Source organism: Bison bison, unplaced genomic scaffold, assembly GCF_000754665.1.
Source record: "Bison bison bison isolate TAMUID 2011002044 unplaced genomic scaffold, Bison_UMD1.0 scf7180017864230, whole genome shotgun sequence".
Classification (NCBI taxonomy): Eukaryota; Metazoa; Chordata; class Mammalia; order Artiodactyla; family Bovidae; genus Bison; species Bison bison.
This window is the reverse complement of record NW_011494802.1, coordinates 1,405,106-1,425,031: the sequence shown is the minus strand read 5'-3', so window position 1 is coordinate 1,425,031 and position 19,926 is coordinate 1,405,106. Positions and strand designations below refer to the sequence as shown.

The 19,926-nt window shown below is 38.3% G+C and overlaps 1 protein-coding gene across 2 annotated transcripts in view; it reads left to right on the top strand.

Annotated features, from left to right (window-relative positions):
- Positions 1 to 19,926, top strand: part of UNC13B (unc-13 homolog B (C. elegans)) — a 226,051-nt gene that overhangs the window by 64,404 nt on the left and 141,721 nt on the right. For both annotated transcript variants that reach the window (XM_010846104.1, XM_010846103.1), the window contains exons 4-6: positions 2,158 to 2,275; positions 3,344 to 3,467; positions 9,217 to 9,290. In XM_010846104.1, the coding sequence (XP_010844406.1) occupies positions 2,158 to 2,275; positions 3,344 to 3,467; positions 9,217 to 9,290 (316 nt within the window). The remainder of the gene's footprint in view (positions 1 to 2,157; positions 2,276 to 3,343; positions 3,468 to 9,216; positions 9,291 to 19,926) is intronic.

Sequence of the window (19,926 nt, the reverse complement as noted above, 5' to 3'; positions counted from 1 at the left end):
GAGACAGGTGCAATTGTGCGGTAGTTTGAGCATTCTTTGGCATTGCCTTTCTTTGGGATTGGAATGAAAACTGACCTTTTCCAGTCCTGTGGCCACTGCTGAGTTTTCCAAATTTGCTGACATATTGAGTGCAGCACTTTCACAGCATTATCTTTTAGGATTTGAAATAGCTCAACTGGAATGCCATCATGTCCACTAGCTTTGTTTGTAGTGATGCTTCCTCAGGCCCACTTGACTTTGCATTCCAGGATGTCTGGCCCTAGGTGAGTGATCACACCATCGTGATTATCTGGGTCGTGAAGATCTATTTTGTATTTTTTGTTCTTCTGTGTATTCTTGACCCCTCTTCTTAATATCTTCTGCTTCTGTTAGGTCCCTACCATTTCTGTCCTTTATTGTGCCCATCTTTGCATGAAATGTTCTGTTGGTATCTCTGATTTTCTTGAAGAGATCTCTGGTCTTTCCCATTCTATTGTTTTCCTCTATTTCTTTGCACTGATTGCTGAGGAAAGGCTTTCTTATCTCTCCTTGCTATTCTTTGGAGCTCTGTGTTCAAATGGGTATTTGCTTTTTGCTTCTCTTCTTTTCACGGCTATTTGTAGGGCCTCCTCAGACAGCCATTTTGCTTTTTTGCATTTCTTTTTCTTGGGGATGGTCTTGATCCCTGTCTCTTGTACAATGTCACGAACCTCCATCCGTAGTTCATCAGGCACTCTGTCTATCAGATCTAATCCCTTGAATCTATTTCTCACTTCTACTGTATAATCGTAAGGGATTTGATTTAGGTCATACCTGAATGGTCTAGTGGTTTTCCCTACTTTCTTCAATTTAAGTCTGAGTTTGGCAATAAAAAGTTCATGATCTGAGCCACAGTCAGCTCCCGGTCTTGTTTTTGCTGACTTTATAGAGCTTCTCCATCTTTGGTTGCAAAGAATATAATCAATCTGATTTCGATATTGACCATCTGGTGATCTCCATGTGTAGAGTCTTCTCTTGTGTTGTTGAAAGAGGGTGTTTGCTGTGACCAGTGTGTACTCTTGGCAAAACTCTGTTAGCCTTTGCCCTGCTTCATTCTGTACTCCAAGGCCAAATTTGCCTGTTACTCCAGCTGTTTCTTGACTTCTTACTTTTGCATTCCAGTCCCCTATAATGAAAAGGACATCTTTTTTGGGTGTTAGTTCTAGAAGGTCTTGTAGGTCTTCATAGAACCATTCAACTTCAGCTTCTTCAGAATTACTGGTCAGGTCACAGACTTGGATTACTGTGATACTGAATGGTTTTCCTTGGAAACAAACAGAGATCATTCTGTTATTTTTGAGATTACATCCAAGTCCTGCATTTCAGACTTTTTTGTTGACTATGATGGCCACTCCATTTCTTCTAAGGGATTCTTGCCCACAGTAGTAGATATAATGGTCATGAGTTAAATTCACCTATTCCAGTCCATTTTAGTTTGCTGATTCCTAAAGTGTTGATGTTCATTCTTGACACTTCCTGTTTGACCACTTCCAATTTGCCTTGTTCATGGACCTAACATTCTAGGTTCCTTATTGTAAAGAGCAATATCCAGGTTCATCGGGCTTTGCTTCTATCACCAGTCACATCCACAACTGGGTGTGGTTTTTGGTTTGGATCCATCTCTTCATTCTTTCTGGAGTTATTTCTTTACTGATCTCCAGTAGCATATTGGGCACCTACCAACTGGGCGAGTCCATCTTTCAGTGTCCAGTCTTTTTGCCTTTTCATACTGTTCATGAGGTTCTCAAGGCAAGAATACTGAAGTGGTTTGCCATTCCCTTCTCCAGTGGACCACATTTTGTCCACAGGTATAACTTGGGGGCAGTGCTAGTATTATAGTAAAACATATGAAATTATTGCTTAAGTTCAGAGACTGTATGCAGACACTGCTGGCAGTAATGCTCTCATTCTTCTTGTGAAACTGTGTTAGTCTACCCATGATTGTAGCTCCAAGGGAGAAGAGACAGATTGACAGAGGAAACTTTCTGTGCATACCTACGTATGTGTCCAGGGACATAGAGAGTGGTTGAAACATCTGGGACATTTTGATTTTTTCCTGATGAGGTTTAGCAAAACAGATATCGCTAATTCTTTTATATTACCTGGTTTTCTAAAAAAGGGCTTTCTCCTTTCCTTTAGTGAGATTAGTCGCCTGGACCTGGGTCTTAGTGTGGAAGTATGGAACAAAGGACTGATCTGGGACACCATGGTGGGGACTGTGTGGATTGCACTGAAGACGATTCGTCAGTCGGATGAGGTCAGTCAGTGCATTGCCCCTTTGGAGGTATGGCTCTAGCCCTTGCTTCTCCTCACCCTAGCTCCATTCAGCTAATGTTCATCCATATATTTCAGATTTTTCTGTCCCGTTTCTAACCAGAGGACATAATACCTGCTAATTCCTAATGTCACCCAGAGGTACAGGAGATTTTATTTAAGTCTGGCCTTCCCTCTGCCCTGTGACTGAACTCAGGGATGCCAGAGTACCTTTTTAGCCTTGTCAGGTAGTTCGCCCCTCTGTGTACTCTGTGCATGGTGGTGGGGATGTGTGTGGGATTGGCAGGGTGAAGGAGGGGAGTGCAAGGGAAGGGGAAAAGGAGAGAGAGAGTGTGTGTGTGTTTATGTGAGAATGAGAGAGCGAGAGATTGGTCAAATCTAGGAAAACTGTGGCTTCTGAATTTCCTCGAAGACACTGTTCTGAGAAGAGTCCCATCAAACTTTGTTAGCCAGCTCTTTGAGTCACCGATCCTAGGGACCTGATTTCAGTCTTCCTTCTTCTACTTATAGCCCTAATAGAGTTAAAGGAACTACAAGTTTGGCAATTGGTATTCACACTTGACTTCATACAGTGTTTTCAACACTGAATTTCTGCTGTACTTTACCAGATGAGAATGTAACTCAGTATCATTTCTTACATCACTGACTTTGAATATTTTCACTGTGGCCCCAGTTCAGGTCAGCTTAACTAGTGATGTTACTGGCTCTTTAGCGATTAGAAGTAGTGATGCATTAAGTGATATAGTCATTAAGAATAGTACACATTAAATATTGATCCATGGGGATGCCTTGTTTTTGAGTTTAGTGCTCTGGAAATTCTATCCTTGGTGGGCTGGCAGAAAGCTGAGTACAGTGAAAACTGCCTTCCCACCAGAGAGGGGGGACAGAAGCAGAGGCAGGGTGGTGAGACTCTGGTGTGTTTGCCTCATTAGGATATGTGAGTGGCTCTCAGAAGCTCTCTGACAGGGAAAATGAGAGAAAAACACTTGGGCCTTTAAATGAGAGGGAGTTCTGAAAGAGTGAAGTTTAATCTTAGATCTCTGTTTTCTAGGAAGGGCCTGGGGAATGGTCCACGTTGGAGGCAGAGACATTAATGAAAGATGATGAAATCTGTGGAACTAAAAACCCAACTCCCCATAAAATTTTGCTTGATACAAGATTTGAGTTGCCTTTTGGTGAGTCTGATTTTAAAAACCATTTAATACTTTTTACATTTAATGCTGTTTGAAGTTGTTTCTAGTTGTTTTATTGCTGTGTCTTTTGTCAGCCCTTCTCCCTTCAGGGCATTCTGTTTTCTGTTCTCTTCCCTCTAACACCGAGCTTGGGTATGTGCAAAGTAAAGTCTAGAATGGTGCTCATTAAAGAGTCCACTCTAAAAGCATTCTTTTCAAGTCATTTAGTTTCTTATTAACCATTTCTTATGATGACTTATGAAATACTTGTCAGATAATGTCAGTGACTTATTCTTTTGATAATATTTTCACATTTATTGTCTTGAAGTTAATATATACCCTATGATTTGTCAATTTAAACATTTAAGTAGTACTAATAGAATAGTAATTTTAAAAAATCACACAAAAATACATATTCATTGTAAAAATTTAGATAGTATGGGAATGTATATGGATAGAAAGTTAAGTCTCTCTTCCTGCTTCCTTTGACCTCTTTTGCATTCCCCAGAAATAAATTTCTTGTGTCTTGGTCTAGGCACAAGAAATTTCTTCTCTAGAAATTTCTTTTTACAAATTTCGGTCATACTTTATGTACTATTTATGGTGATAGTGTTGTATAAAGCATATTATCTTGGACATCATTTCATGTTCTACTTATCTATCTTGCTGATCTCAGTAGTTTCTTTATATCATAAATTAAGCAGTCCTTTTTCTTTTGCAATCATTTACTGATTGACATGTAGGTTGTTTCCAGTTTTTTTTTTTTTTAATATATATGCTGCTATAATGAACAGCTTTATCTGTACCCATTTATGAGTCTAAGAGAAATTCCTTAGAGTAGAATTTAAGGAATAGATAAAAAGATATGTTCAGGTGAGGGAGGCTGGGCCGGGCCGGGCCGGGCGGACGGCGCCGCGGGGTTGGCTGCCGCCCTGAGGCTGGACTCAACGGATTCGGGCCGCGCCACCGGGCGAGCTCGCCGCCCAGCCCCAGCCCGCGGAGCCAGAAAAAAAAAAAAAAAGATATGTTCATTGTTACTTTTCATAGTACTGCCAAGTTGCTTGTGTTAAAAAAAAAAAGGATTGTGCCAGTTTATATTCCTACCAACTATGTCTCAAGTGTCTTTTTTCTGCACATCTTTGCCAACATTTTGTAACTTCCCAATTTTTAAACATTGGTATCTTGTTTAATTTAATTTTAACTTTTTTCAGTTTTAATTTTGACTGTTTACTTATATTCATGTATACTCTTGTTGTTGCAGATATCAATCTGTTTTTATCTTGTACCTTCTGATGATTTGAGCAAAAATGGCATGATTTTCCAGTAAGCTCAGAAATAATAAACTCAGAACAACTATTACTTTACAAAAAACAGAAAGGAAGACTTTCTTGCGTATCTGTAGGCCTAGTTTCAGGTGAAGAGAAAAATAGTTGGAGTTCTTGCTTATAGCTTAGTTGCTTGTATTCTTAGTGATGTGTTCTTAGCTGTACCTAGTCTGGAATGAAGTTTGTCTTGTTGAATTTGGAGCAGGGTGGGTGGGGAAGGATCTTGGTTCAACTACACCACTTAAAGTTGTAGTTGATTTTCTTGAATATATGTTTCTTCTTCTGTTTGCTCTTAGGACCATTTCTAGAGACTTTCAGTTCAGTTCAGTTGCTCAGTCGTGTCTGACTTTTTGTGACCCCATGGACTGCAGCATGCCAGGCCTCCCTGTCCTCCAACTTTTTCACTCTCCTCTTTAACTTTCATCAAGAGGCTCTTTAGTTCCTCTTCACTTTCTGCCATAAGGGTGGTATCATCTGCATATCTGAGGTTATTGATATTTCTCCCTGCACTTGATTGCAGCTTGTGCTTTATCCAGTCCACATTTCGCATGATGTACTCTGCATATAAGTTAAATAAGCAGGGTGACAATGACATACTCCTTTCCCAATTTGGAACCAGTCCATTATTCCATGTCCAGTTCTAACTGTTGCTTCTTGACCTACATACAGATTTCTCAGGAAGCAAGTAAAGTATTCCCATCTCTTGAAGAATTTTCCACAGTTTGTTGTGATCCACACAGTCAAAGGCTTTAGTGTCGTCAATGAAGCAGATGTGTTTCTGGAATTCTCTTGCTTTTTCTATGATTCACCAGATGTTCTCAATTTGATTCCTAGTTCCTCTGCCTTTTCTAAATCCAGCTTGAAGATATGAAAGTTCTCAGTTCACATACTGTGAAGCCTATCTTCAAGAATTTTGAGCATTACTTTGCTAGCATGTGCTGCTGCTGCTGCTAAGTCGCTTCAGTCGTATCCGACTCTGTGCGATCGCCATAGATGGCAGCCCATGAGGCTCCCCCATCCCTGGAATTCTCCAGGCAAGAACACTGGAGTGGGTTGCCACTTCCTTCTCCGATGCATGAAAGTGAAAAGTGAAAGTGAAGTCGCTCAGTCTTGTCCGACTCTTAGTGACCCCATGGACTGCAGCCCACCAGGCTCCTCTGTCCATGGGATTTTCCAGGCAAGAGTGCTGGAGTGGGGTGCCATGCTAGCATGTGAGATGAGTGCAATTGTGTGGTAGTTTGAACATTCTTTGGCATTGCCTTTCTTTGGGATTGGAATGAAAACTGACCTTTTCCAGTCCTGTGGCCACTCTTACGTTTTCCAAATATGCTGGCATATTGAGTGTAGCACTTTCACAGCATCGTCTTTTAGGACTTGAAATAGCTCAGCTGGAATTCCATCGCCTCCAGTAGCTTTGTCTCTAATAATGCTATCTAAGGCCCACTTGACTTCACACTTCAGGATGTCTGTTCTAGGTGAGTGATCACACCGTCGTGGTTATCTGGGTCATTAAGATCTTTTTTTTGTATAGTTCTTTTGTGTATTCCTGACTTCCCTGGTGGCTCAGATGGTAAAGCATCTGCCTACAGTGCGGGAGGCCCGGGTTCAATCCTTGGGTCGGGAAGATCCCCTGGAGAAGGAAATGGCAACCCACTCCAGTATTCTTGCCTGGAAAATCCCATGGACGGAAGAGCCTGGTAGGCTACAGTCCACGGGGTCACAAAGAGTCAGACACAACTGAGCGACTTTCTTTCTGTGTATTCTTGCCACCTCTTCTTAATATCTTCTACTTCTAGAGACTTTAAATGGTATTTTTAAAAAGTATGTTCAGTTCCTCTAGGAAATAGATCTGTGGAGCTCCTCACACTGTCATGCTAGAAATTGGTCAGTCCACTTCTCATTGCATTTTAAGCAAGCATTCCTCTTTCAAAACTGCATCATTATATTGTGTCATAGGGAGAAATATACATTTCTTTCTAGATTTTGTTTCATGAGAGCACTTGGATAGTTTATTTTGGTATCTATAGTATTTGCTTGGCACATAATAGGTGCCTAATAAATTGTTTTGAATAAACATTAAGGTAGAATCTCAGATAAGTGTCTTTGTGAGTTAATGTAAGTGTGCTAATAAGGATTTGTCTCTATGATAACCATGTTTGGGATATAATTTTTAAAAACTTTAAGAGTCCTTCTTAAGGAAGAATTTGGCTTGTAGCATGCCATATTTCAGCAAAGGAATTTTCCTTTGGATAATTCAGAAACCTATGAAATATTCTATTAAATTTTATACCATCATCTTTTAAACATGCTTTTAATTTTTAAAATCATATTGTAAGTTCAGAAAATACAGGTGTACAAAAAGACAAAGATTTCTTACAATCTCATTTACTAGATATTTTTTTTACATATTATGTTTTTTCAATATACATATACAGTTTTTCCTATAAAATGGCACTGTATATTATTTTGAGCTGTTTTATATACTAATTACATAATTATAATATTAATGTTATATAAAATGTGTTTCAGTGGTTCATTTGCTTTTAGTGTATGAATGCACAATAATAGTAAAAATAGCATTTGTTGATCAGTAACTGTGTGCCTGTGGGTGTATCCTAAGCATTTACATATGTTATCTCATTTAATCTTCACTTTAGTCTTTTGAGGTAGACGCAACTATTAGTTCCATTTTAGAGATGAGGAAACAGAGGCACAAAGTATTTAAATCTTTTGCCCGAGATCATTTGGGTAGTTAAGTGGTAAAGTTAATTTTGAGATGATTTGGCTCCAGAGCCTGGGCTTTTAATTTAAACTAATATATATTTAACCACTCCTCTTGTTGGGTACTTTGATTGTTCTAAGTTTGTACTGTTAAATAGTACTTCAATAACCATCCTTGTAGCTCTGTATTTTTTCTTCTTAAAACTATTTTGAGCAGTGAGGCAGTAATACATGCACCATGGTTTAAAAACTACCCAGTAAAAATTAGGTCTCCCTCACAAATCAGTTACCTTTCTTCGTTATAGGCTACCACAGTTAATACTTGTGGATCTTTCCAGGCTCAGTCTTTGAATCTATAAGCATATATTTAAATCCCATCTCCTTTTGAAAACACATATAGTACATATTCTAACACATCCGCTGTCCTTTGCTGTTTTCTACTTAAGAGTGTATGTATCTTGGTGAGTTGTTCTACATCAGAACATTGTTCTACATTGTTCTACATCAGAACCTGCAGCACAGCAGCTCTGCCTCCCCTCTCACTTCCTTTTAACACATGCAGAGTACACTATTTTATGGATGGGGAGTGCTGAACAAATTAGGTAGTAAATTACTCGAAGGTTTTATTGTAAGACTTTGATATAGTGTCACCAATTGCTGAAGAGTAAGTAGTTTGAGGGGAAGGAGGTGAAATTTTGCCTAGGAAGGACAAAGGAGAAAGGGCTGTATTTGATTCCTTCTTGTGGACTGCTAGAAAGTGTACCTGTTTAAATGTCACCAAAGCTGACCTGATCCATATTTTGTCTCAGACTGGTTTCTCTTTTGTGCTGAATATATGGATATTTGATGTTTTTAAAAGATGTTTCATTTTTTGGAAGTTGTTATATTCAATCTTAAATATATAGAAAAAGGCTATGTATTTCATTTTTATTTGCTCTTTTCTTTTGTTGTGGTAGAATACACATAACATAAAATTAAGTACCTCAGCCATTTAAAATATACAGTTCAGCCGTGTGAATACATTCGTAACGTTGTGCAGCTGTCACCACTATTCATAGCCATAGCTCTTTTCATCTTGCAAAACTAGAGCCTCTCTACCCATTAAACAATACCTCCCCATTCTCCTCTGCCCCTAGCTCCTGGCAACTGCCATTCTTTCTGTCTCTGATTTTGACTACTCTAAGTACCTTGTATAAGTGGACTCATACAGCATTTGGCTTTTTTGTGTATAACTGGTTTATTTCACTTAGCCTAGTATCCTCAAGGTTTACCTATGTTGTAGCATATATCAGAATTTCCTTCCTTTTTAAGACTGAATAATATTTCCTAGTCTGTGTATATCACATTTTGCTTATCCTTTCATTGATGGATACTTGGGTTGCTTCCACATTTTAACTATTGTGAATAATGTTGCTATGAACATTTGTATTTCTGCCAAAAAACTGGGATTTTTAGTAGCGACTATGTTGAATCTATAATTGCTCTGGGACTTATTGACATCTGCATGATTTTAAGTCTTCTGATCCGATGGGAATAATGATATATTATTTTAGTTTTTGTAAAGATTCAAGATAATGTTCATGGCAAGAACATGTAAAATTAGTCCATCACTACCACCCTTCTAACTTAGGTCATTTAATTAAGTATTATCTACCTGTGATTAAATTATTAACCTAGTAATGTGGCTTCTTCTTTTTTTGTGATAGATATCCCAGAAGAGGAAGCTAGATATTGGACCTACAGATTGGAGCAAATGAATGCCTTGGGACCTGACAATGAGGTAGGACCTGTTTTTACAATGTGAAAGTGGAAGTCGCTCAGTCGTGTCCGACTCTTTGTGACCCCATGGACCCTACAGTCCACAGAATTCTCCAGGCCAGAATACCAGAGTGGGTAGCCTATCCCTTCTCCAGCGGATCTTCCCAACCCAGCAATCGAACCAGGGTCTCCTGCATTGCAGGCAGATTCTTTACCAGCTGAGCCACCAGGGAAGCCCAAGAATACTGGAGTGGGTAGCCTTTCCCTTCTCTAGGGCATCTTCCCGACCTAGCAATCAAACCAGAGTCTCCTGCATTACAGATGGATTCTTTACCAGCTGAGCCACCAGGGAAACTTACAACGTGAAGAGTGTCTGTATAGGACACTTTAAGGGAGTGATTCAGGAACATGCTAAAGAATGAAAGAATTTAAACTGTATTAAAGAAAAAAAGGTAGCTAGAAGATTGCCTGTTATTGGAAAGATCTATCCATTTTTTCTTTTCTTCCTACTGCCCCCCAGAAGTGGCTGAATTGGCACTAGTCTGACTTTAGACTGTTGGGGAGCAACTTTATACTAGGGAATCTGTCTTCTTGCAACAGAGATGGGCAGAAGGCTTTTTTCCACCTCATTCCCAGATTTTTGGATATGTATCCTTATTTATGTGCTGTTGTTTAGACTACTGCATTGCTTAGTTCCTAACTTATTTCCAGAGATGAGGTTGGTGCACAGAATAGAACATAGTCAGCTCAGTTTGGGCCATTAGGAATGGGGAATGTTTTTGTTGGTGGTAGTAGAGGGAAAAGGTAAGTTTTTTACCTAGGACATGCTGGGCTATTAGAGCATTTGTCTGATTAGACAGAGGTAGAATTTGGAGTTGTTGTTGTTGAGTCTCTAAGTCAATTCCAACTCTGAGACCCCATGCATTGTAGTATGCCAGGCTTCCCTGTCCTTCACCATCTCCCGGAGCCTGCTCAAACTCATGTCCATTGAGTCAGTGATGCCGTGCAACTATCTCATCCTCTGTTGCCCCCTTCTCCTCCTGCCTTCAATCTTTACCAGCATCAGGGTCTTTTCCAATGAGTCAGTTCTTCACATCAGGTGGCCAAAGTATTGGCACTTCAGCTTCAGTACCAGTCCTTCCAATGAATATTCAGGGTTGATTTCCTTTAGAATTTGGAGTGCGAGGGTATATTTTTGTGGAAATGACTGGTAAGCAACCTCCTGACAGAATCTGAAGCTCAAGGTTGGAGGAGGTCAGGCATAGAATTTGGATTTATTAACATATTTGTAGCAATTGAAGTCATAAGAATAGAAGCACAGACTCAGGTAAAGTAGGTAGAAAGAGTATTGAAGAATAGAGACAAAACTTTGGGAAACATCAAAGATAGAATCTTGAGAAACAAAGAAGTCTGAGGAAGAGCTGCCTAAAAGAGAGTGCGTGCTAAGTCACTTCAGTAGTCTGACACTTTGCGACTCTATGGACCACGGCCCACCAGGCTCCTCTGTCCAAGGGATTTTCCAGGCAAGAGTACTGGAGTGAGATGCCATGCCTCCTCTGGAGAACCAGAAAAGGTTTTCAGAACAAAGAAAAAGAGTTTTAAGGCAGAAATTCTTGACAGTGTGAAGTGATTTGATGAGTATGTTGGTTTCCCAGGGCTGCCAAAACAAAGTAACACATACTGGGTGACTTACAATGACAGAAATATATTCTCTCATGCAGTTCTGGAGGCTGAAATTCTGACATCAGTTTTGGTGGGATCAATTTCTTCTGGAGGCTTTGGGAAGAAGCTGTTCCATGCTTCTCTTCTAGTTTCTGGTGCTTCCCAGCAGCCTTTGCTGTTCCTTTGCTTGTCAGACACATTATTTCAGTCTCTGTCTCCATTTTTACATGCCTTCCTGTGTTGTCTGCCTGGCCTCACAAAATGTTCTCTCTTTTTGTGTCTATATTCAAATTTCCTTTCATTTTTTGGGGATACCAGTCATTGGATTAACTCGATTACATCTGCAGGGAATCTATTTCCAAATAAGGTTGCATTTGTAAGTACTGAGGCTTAGGAGTTCACAACATATCTTTCTTTCTTTTTTAAAAATATTTATTTGATTGTGCCAAGTCTTAGTTGCTACATGTGGGATCTAGTTCCCTGACCAGGGATCGAACTCAGGGCCCTGCTGGGAGTGTGGAGTCTTAGCCACTGGACCACCAGGGACGTCCCCACAACATACCTTTTTGAAGGACACAATTCAACTCACAATGAGTTAACTCAAAGATGAAGAAGTGGGACAAGTATGAACTACTCTTTTCAGGGTTTTTCCTTACCTTATCTAAATCCTTAGTAGGCTTTCTGTTATTAAAGCTGCATAACTTTTCTCATATCCAAGCCAGCACCCTAACTTTTCTTCATTGAAAGCTTCAGTCTGCCTTCTCCCCTTGTAAATGCCAAAATCCACTCTATCCTTGTATTCACCTTACGCTTTGTATTTCTCTTTTCCCAAACCCTGCCTGTGGAGTGCTATGCAGTTTTTCAAACTTTGATCTTTGTTTCCCTAGTAAAGACATGCATTGCATTTTTTATTTTACAGGCTTTACTTTATGTAGAATCAGATGAAGGGGTTAAAACAAAACAAAACAAAGAAACCCCAAAATGTAGCATATACAATTGTAGAATTTTCCAAGTTCTAGAAATGATGGTTCTTGGTCTATAGTTTCAACTCTTGAGTTTTTTGCTTTCTGTTTCTATTCTAATATATGGCACTCACTGAGTTTATTTTCTTTATCTGTTCCTAGGCCTCCCTGGTTTTTTTTCAGTTTTTATTGAGATACAGTTCACATAGCATATAGCTCCCACATTTAATAGCTTTTAGTATATTCGGAGTTGTACATTTATCACAATTTTAGAGCATTTTTATTGCCCTGTAAGAAGCCCTGTGCCCTTAGCTATTATACTCTAATCCTGGGAGTATCCTTCTCAGACCTGGGTAACCGCTAATCTACTTTCTGTCTGTGTACATTGGCTTATAATAGATATTCATATAAATGGAATTATACGATATATGGTCCTTTGTGCCTGTCTTCCTTTACTTGACATATTTTCAAAGTTTCTTCTATCTTGTGGCATTTAACAGTACTCTGTTCTCTTCCATTGCCAAATAGTGTTCCCCTCTATGGCTATGCACTACTATGTTTTATTTATCCATTTGTCAGTTCCATCTTTCTATTAATATGGATAATGCTTCTGTGAACATTCAGGTGTAAGTTTTTGTTTGGACATACCTGGGAAAAGAATTTCTGGAAAAGATGGTAACTTATAGTTAACAGTTTTAGAAACATCCAGATTGTTTTACAAAGTAGCTATACCAGTTTACATTCCCACCAGGGCTTTATAAGGGGACTAATTTCTTCATATCTTTGCCAACATTTATCTGTCTTTTTGAACAGCCCTTCTAGTGGTTAAAAGTGGTGTCTCATTGTGATTGTTAGTTTGTTTAAAGGCTGTTTTTATTATCAAAAGTTTTGAACATGCAAAATATATAGAAATAACTCTTCCCTCTTTTGATGGAGTATTTTAAAATAGATCCCAGACATCATCTTCTCTCACCCACAAATACCTAAGTGTGGCAGTATACATCTTTAACTTAAAAAATAATTGCAGTGCTTTTAACACATTGAATTTAACCATAATTTCTTACTAGTCTGAGTTCAGTTTTCCATTAGATATATTCACAGTAGATATATTCAGTTCAGGATCCAGGCAAATTGTATGTATTTGGTTATTATGTTTCTTAAACCATTTTTATTCTAGAATTGGTTTCCTCTTCTCTCATTTGTTTTATAGAATTCCACACATTCTGGATTTGACTGATTATGTCCCCGAGATCTTATTTACCATGTTTCTCTATCCCTCTTATTTTTTTAAACTGAAAAACTGTATCTGGTAGTTTGAGGATTAGATGGAGATTTAGACTGACGTTGTTTTTGGTTTGTTTTGAAGGCAGATTGTGTCTTGCCTCAGTGGATTCCACTTGGTGTCAGTCTATTTCATCTGTTATAAAGTGATCCCACCAGCCTTTTACCTAATGGTTTTAGCAACAAATAATAATGATTATTTTATTAGGGTTGCACAGTGATGTTTTTCTAATTATATCACCTCTTCAACATTTACTAGCTATGATTTGTCTATATAACAGAACTTTCTCTCACCTGCTATTTGGTTCACTTGAAATAAAGTCTGTGTAAGAAAAACATTCCCTTTAGCAGTTTTCAAATTAATGAGCTGTTGCATAAGCAGCTTCTCAAGATGACCTGTGCATTGTTTTCCTTTTTCTAATGGCATATCATTATCAATTTATGAATTTTTATATTTTGTGTTTCAACCCATTTCAGTCTTTGATCTTTTTGATACTAAACTTGTCTCATCTTTGATTAGTGGAAGCTTCTTCTTTTCTTTTTTGTATATTTATCATGAAAAAGTTTTAAACAAAAATATAAAAGTTAAAGGACTAGTAAAATGAAACCTGTACACTTATCTCCAAGATTCAGTGATTATCAAAATTTGGTCAAACTCACTGAAAAATCATTTTAAAAACACAATGTTGAATCTTATATTTTTCCCCCTGTGGTGTGCAACAGTTCCCATACACAGCAGCCTCTTGGGTCAAGACTGGCCTTGGCATCTACTACTTGAGCTTAAATGTGTCACTGTTTATTACTTTTTCTACTCATGGAAAATTAGGTTTTCAATATTATAAATGCATGCTTCAGTAAACATCTCTGAGCCTGTTTCTCTATGCTTATGTGAGGGACAGTCTCTGGGTATACACCTGGAAATAGAATAGCTCTGTTGTGGCATGTGCTCTATGCAACATTATTAGATGTTGCTAAATTGTTTGCTAAAGTAATTGTGCCAATTTATATTCTAGTTTTCCCGCTTCTCTATATTTTTACTAACACTTGTTATTGTCAGATTTAAAATTTTTGCTAATCTAATGGGTTTAGAGCTTTATCATTTAAATTTGCATTTCTCTGTCTTAACTTTTAAAAAATATATATTTATCTATTTTAAGTAGAACAAAGGTGAATATTTTTAATGATAAAAGGCACAATTCACAAAGAAGATAGACATCATAAACCATTAGACACCTTAACAACAAAGAAACAAAGATACATAAAGCAAAAATCAGAAGAAATATAAGGAAAAAAAATATAATCATAGTAAGACATATTAACATTTCTCTGAGAATATTTTATCAAGTGCAGAAAAAATAAGAATAGGAGCATCTTGAATGATGCCATTAATAATTTAAATATAATAGATTTATATTTAATTAATTTATATTAACCATATCCTACAAAAATACATTTAAAATTTTGTATCTCATAGGTTGTTATTAGATGTCCATAGGACATTTAGAAAAACTGTCAAAAAGATAAACATTACAAAATTTTAAAAAGTAGAATTCTTTTTGTGTGTGTGTGATTCAGTTATACATATGCACATATTTTTGAAATTGTTTTCCATTATAAGTTATTATAAGATACTGATTATAGTTCCTGTGCTATACAGTAAACTTTTGTTGCTTGTTGCATGTTTATTTTTTTAAATTAGAAATCTAGCATTCTATTCCTACAAGTGGAATCAAAATGTCATACATTTTTTACTTAGGCAAAAATTCATGTTTTCTAAAATATATATATTATACATATTACATATATGTATACAAAAGCTTTTCTACTATGCTTGATAAAGGCTTGAGAAAGAACATCAAAAAAAAAGTGAAGAGATGGAGAAATTGGAGAAAATAAACTAAATGAAATGGAAGCACTGAATATAAAATAGAAAATGTGAAACAAACTAGGTAAAAGTAAAAGATCCTCATTAAGTCCATTGTTTTTAAACATGGCTGCTCATTAGAAACATATCTGGAGCTCTGGCCAAAAAGAAAAAAAAAAAGCAGTACCTAGACATTTGTATTTTTCATAAAATTCTAAGATAATGCTGATATGCATATGAAATTAAAGAAGTGATTACAGATTTTTGTGTTAAGCAGTTATTTTAGTGATATAGAATTCTATAATTTTTCTGTTGACCAATCATGGTACAATGGTATTAAGTGGGTGATAGTTACATAATCACAATAGTAAAAGATATTTTCAGTTTTAACAATCAATAGCCAGAAAAAAAAGATAATTACAGTTGCAAGCCATAATGGAAACATGATTAACCTAACAATATAAGATAATTACATACAATTTGGGGGGTCAAGCAGAGTGATGTGGTAAGTGGAAGTGCAAACATGTGCATGTTTTCTTCTGCTCAGCCTGTCTGTGTCTTTTGGTTAGTGCATTTAATCCATTTACATTTAAGGTAATTATTGATGTGTATGATCCTATTACAGTTTTCTTAGTTTTTTAAAAAATGTTTTGAGGTTTGTTTTCTGTAGGTAAGGCTTTTCCTTCTCTTGTTTTCTGACTAGAGAAAACATTTGTTGTAAAGCTGGTTTGGTGGTGCTGAATTTTATTAACTTGCTTGTCTGGAAAGCTTTTGATTTCTCTGTCAAATCTGAACGAGAATCTTGCTGGCTCGAGTATTCTTGGTTGTAGTTTCTTCCTTTTCATCACTTTAAATATATCATGCCATTCCCTTCTGGCTTGTAGAGTTTCTGTTGAGAGATCAGCTGATATCCTTATGGGAGTTCCCTTGTTTGTTATTTGTTGTTTTTCCCTTGTTGTTTTTAGTATTTTATCTCTGTCTTTAATTGTTGTCAGTTTGATTACTATGTGTCTTGGTGTGCTCCTCGTTGGGTTTATCCTGACTGGGACTCTCTATATTTCCTGGACTTTGTTGATTATTTCCTTTCCCATGTTAGGGAAGTTTTCAACTATTATCTCTCTCCAAATATTTTCTCAGGTCCTTTCTCTCTCTCTTCTCCTTCTGGGACATCTATAATGTGAATGCTGGTGCATTAAATGTTGTCCCAGAGGTCTCCTAGTCTGTCTTCATTTCTTTTCATTCTTTTTTTCTATATTCTGTTCTGCGGCAGTGATTTCCACCATTTTGTCCTCCAGATCATTTGTCCGTGCTTCTGCCTCAGTTATTCTGCTATGGATTCCTTCTAATGTATTGTTTTTTTTTTTTAATGTATTGTTTATCTCTGCTTGTTTATTCTTTAGTTCTTCTAGGTCTTTGGTAAACATTTCTTGCATCTTCTCAATCTTTGCCTCAATTATTTTTCCAAGATCTTGAATCATACTCACTATCATTATTCTGAATTCTTTTTTTGGAAGGTTGCCAATCTCCACTTCATTTAGTTGTTTTCTGGTGTTTTATCTTGTCCTTTCATCTGGGACGTAACTTTCTGCTTTTTCATGCTGATTAACTTTCTGTGGTATGGTTTGATTGTGGTTCTTCTTCCTTCTGCCTACCCTCTGATGGAGGAAGCTAATCTGTAAGCTTCCTGATGGGAGAGACTGGTGGTGGGAAAAACTAGTTCTTGCTCTGGTGGGCAGGTCCTTACTCCATAAAGCTTTAATCTAATTATCTGCTGATGGGTGGGGTTGCTCTTCTTCCCTATTAATTTTTTGGCCTCAGCCCTCATGTCTATGGGTTTCCCTCATAGCTCAGATGGTAACGAATCTGCCTGCAGTGCAGGAGACCCAGGTTCAATCCCTGGGTCAGGAAGATCCCCTGGAGAAGGAAATGGCAACCCACTCAAGTATCCTTGCCTGGAAAATCCCATGGACAGAGGAGCCTGGTGGGCTTCAGTCCACAGGGTCACAAAGAGTCGGGCACGACTGAGCAACTAACACACAAACACACTCATGTTTATGGACTCTGTGGTTGGGTTAATGGTGACCTTCAAGAGGGTTTATGCCAAAGGGGACCTTCCCAAACAGCTGCTGCCAGTTACCCAATCCCTTGGTGAGCCCCTGGCAACCCACTCCTCCACAGGAGACCCTCCAGCACTAGCAGGTAGTTTTGGTTCAGTTTCCTATGGAGTCACTGCTCCTTTCCCCTGAGTCTCTGTGTGTTCAAGGTTTTGTTTGTGCCCTTTAAGATTGGAGCTTCTGTTTTCCCGGTCCTGTGGAAGTCTTATGATCAAATCCCACTGGCCTTCAAGGTCAGATTCCCTGGGGATTCCCAGTCCCTTTGTTGGGTCCCCAGGCTGGGGAGCCTGATATGGGGTTCCGAACCTTTACAACAGTGGGAGAACTTCTTTGGTGTTATTGTTCTCCAGCTTGTGGATCACTCACCACATGGGTATGGGATTTGATTTTATCATGATTGTGCCCCTTCTTCTGTCTTGCTGCAGCTTCTTCTTTGTCTTTGAATGTGGGCTATCTTTTTCTGGTAGGTTCCAGTGGCCTCCTTTCCGTGGTTATTCAACAACTAGTTGGATTTTGGTGCTTTTGCAGGAGGAGACGAGCACAAGTCTTTTCTACTCTGCCATCTTGAACCAGAAGTCACATTTGTCTGTTTATTTGTGACATTTGTCACCAATTTAGTCATTTGTTCACCAAATAACTTTTTGAGCACTGTGTACCAGGCACTATTGTACATGCTTCGTATACATCAGAAGTTAAAACAAAGACCAGTGTCCGCTTCGATCAACTAGGAGGAGACGGACAATAAGCAGGAAGTGTAATAAATATAGTTAAGCTTCAGAAGATCAGAAATGCTGTAGGAGAAAAACCCATTTTCTCCATACAGGGTTCTTTTCTTTTAAATTATTTATTTATTTATTTTTGTCTGTTCTGGGTCTTCATTGCTTAGAAGCGGCTACTCTCTAGTTGTGGCGTGTGGGCTTCTTATTGCAGTGGCTTCTCTTGCAGAGCACAGGCTGTAGGTGAATGGGCTCAAAAGTTGCAGCTCCTGGGCTCTTGAGCACAGGCTCACTAGTTGGGATGCTAGGGCTTAGTTCCTCTATGGCTTGTGGGATCTTCCCAGATCAGTGTCTCCTGCATTGTCAGGCAGATTCTTTACCACAGAGCCACCAGGGAAGCCCCTCAATGAAGTTTTATGCTTCTTTTGCTAGGTTTATTCCTAGTAATTGTGAATGATATATTTAAAAATTACAGTTTCTAGTAGTTTATCGCTATCTATATAAGGCACTGCTGTTCAATTTTATTTTTAGCGTTCATCTTATTTACCAACTCGTTATTCTACTAGTTTAGAAATTCCTTTGGGTGTTTTAGTTTTTGTATTTTTGAATAGTAAGTTTTTTTCTTTCTCATCCTTATGTCTTATTTTTTAAGTGAAATTTTTTGCACATTTATTTTTATTAGCAGAATTTATTTTTTACAGCACTTGTACATTTACAAAAATATTAAGCAGTTGGTACAGAAGGTTTCCATATCACCTTTTATCTTCCCCCTCCCTCTAGTTTTCCTTATTAGTAACATCTTACATTAGTATGGTACATTTATTACAATTCAATTCAGTTCAGTTCAGTCGCTCAGTCATGTCAAACTTTTTGCGACCCAATGGGCCACAGCATGCCAGGCCTCCCTGTCCATCACCAACTCCCGCAGTTTACCCAAACTCATGTCCACTAAGTCAGTGATGCCATCCAACCATCTCATCCTCTGTTGTCCCCTTCTCCTCCCGCCTTCAATCTTTCTCAGCATCAGGGTCTTTTCAAATGAGTCAGCTCTTTGCATCAGGTGGCCAAAGTTTTGGAGTTTCAGCTTCAACATCAGTCCTTCCAATGACCACTCAGGACTGATCTCCTTTAGGATGGACTGGTTGGATCTCCTTGCAGTCCAAGGGACTTTCTAGAGTCTTCTCCAACACCACAGTTCAAAAGCATCAATTCTTAAGCGCTCAGCTTTCTTTATAGTCCAACTCTCACATCCATACATGACTACTGGAAAAACCATAGCCTTGACTAGACGGACCTTTGCTGGCAAAGTAATGTCTCTGCTTTTGAATATGCTATCTAGGTTGGTCATAACTTTCCTTCCAAGGAGTAAGTGTCTTTTAATTTCATGACCGCAATCACCATCTGCAGTGATTTCAGAGCCCAAAAAAGTAAAGTCAGCCACTGTTTCCATGATTTCCCCATCTGTTTGCCATGAAGTAATGGGACTGGATGCCATGATCTTAGTTTTCTGAATGTTGAGCTTTAAGCCTACTTTTTCACTTTCCTCTTTCACTTTCATCTTTAGATCTTCTTTGCTTTCTGCCATAAGGGTGGTGTCATCTGCATATCTGAGGTTATTGATATTTCTCCCGGCAATCTTGATTCCAGCTTGTGCTTCCTCCGGCTCAGCATTTCTCATGATGTACTCTGCATATAAGTTAAATAAGCAGGGTGACAATATACAGCCTTGATGTACTCCTTTCCCTATTTGGAAGCAGTCTGTTGTTCCATGTCCAGTTCTAACTGTTGCTTCCTGACTGTCATACAAATTTCTCAAGAGGCAGGTCAAGTGGTCTGGTATTCCCATCTCTTGAAGAATTTCCCTCAGTTTGTTGTGATCCACACAGTCAAAGGCTTTGGCATAGTTAATAAAGCAGAAACAGATGTTTTTCTGGAACTCTCTTGCTTTTTCGATGATCCAGCGGATGTTGGCAATTTGATCTCTGGTTCCTCTGCCTTTTCTAAAACCAGCTTGAACATCTGAAAGTTCATGGTTCACATGCTGTTGAAGCCTGGCTTG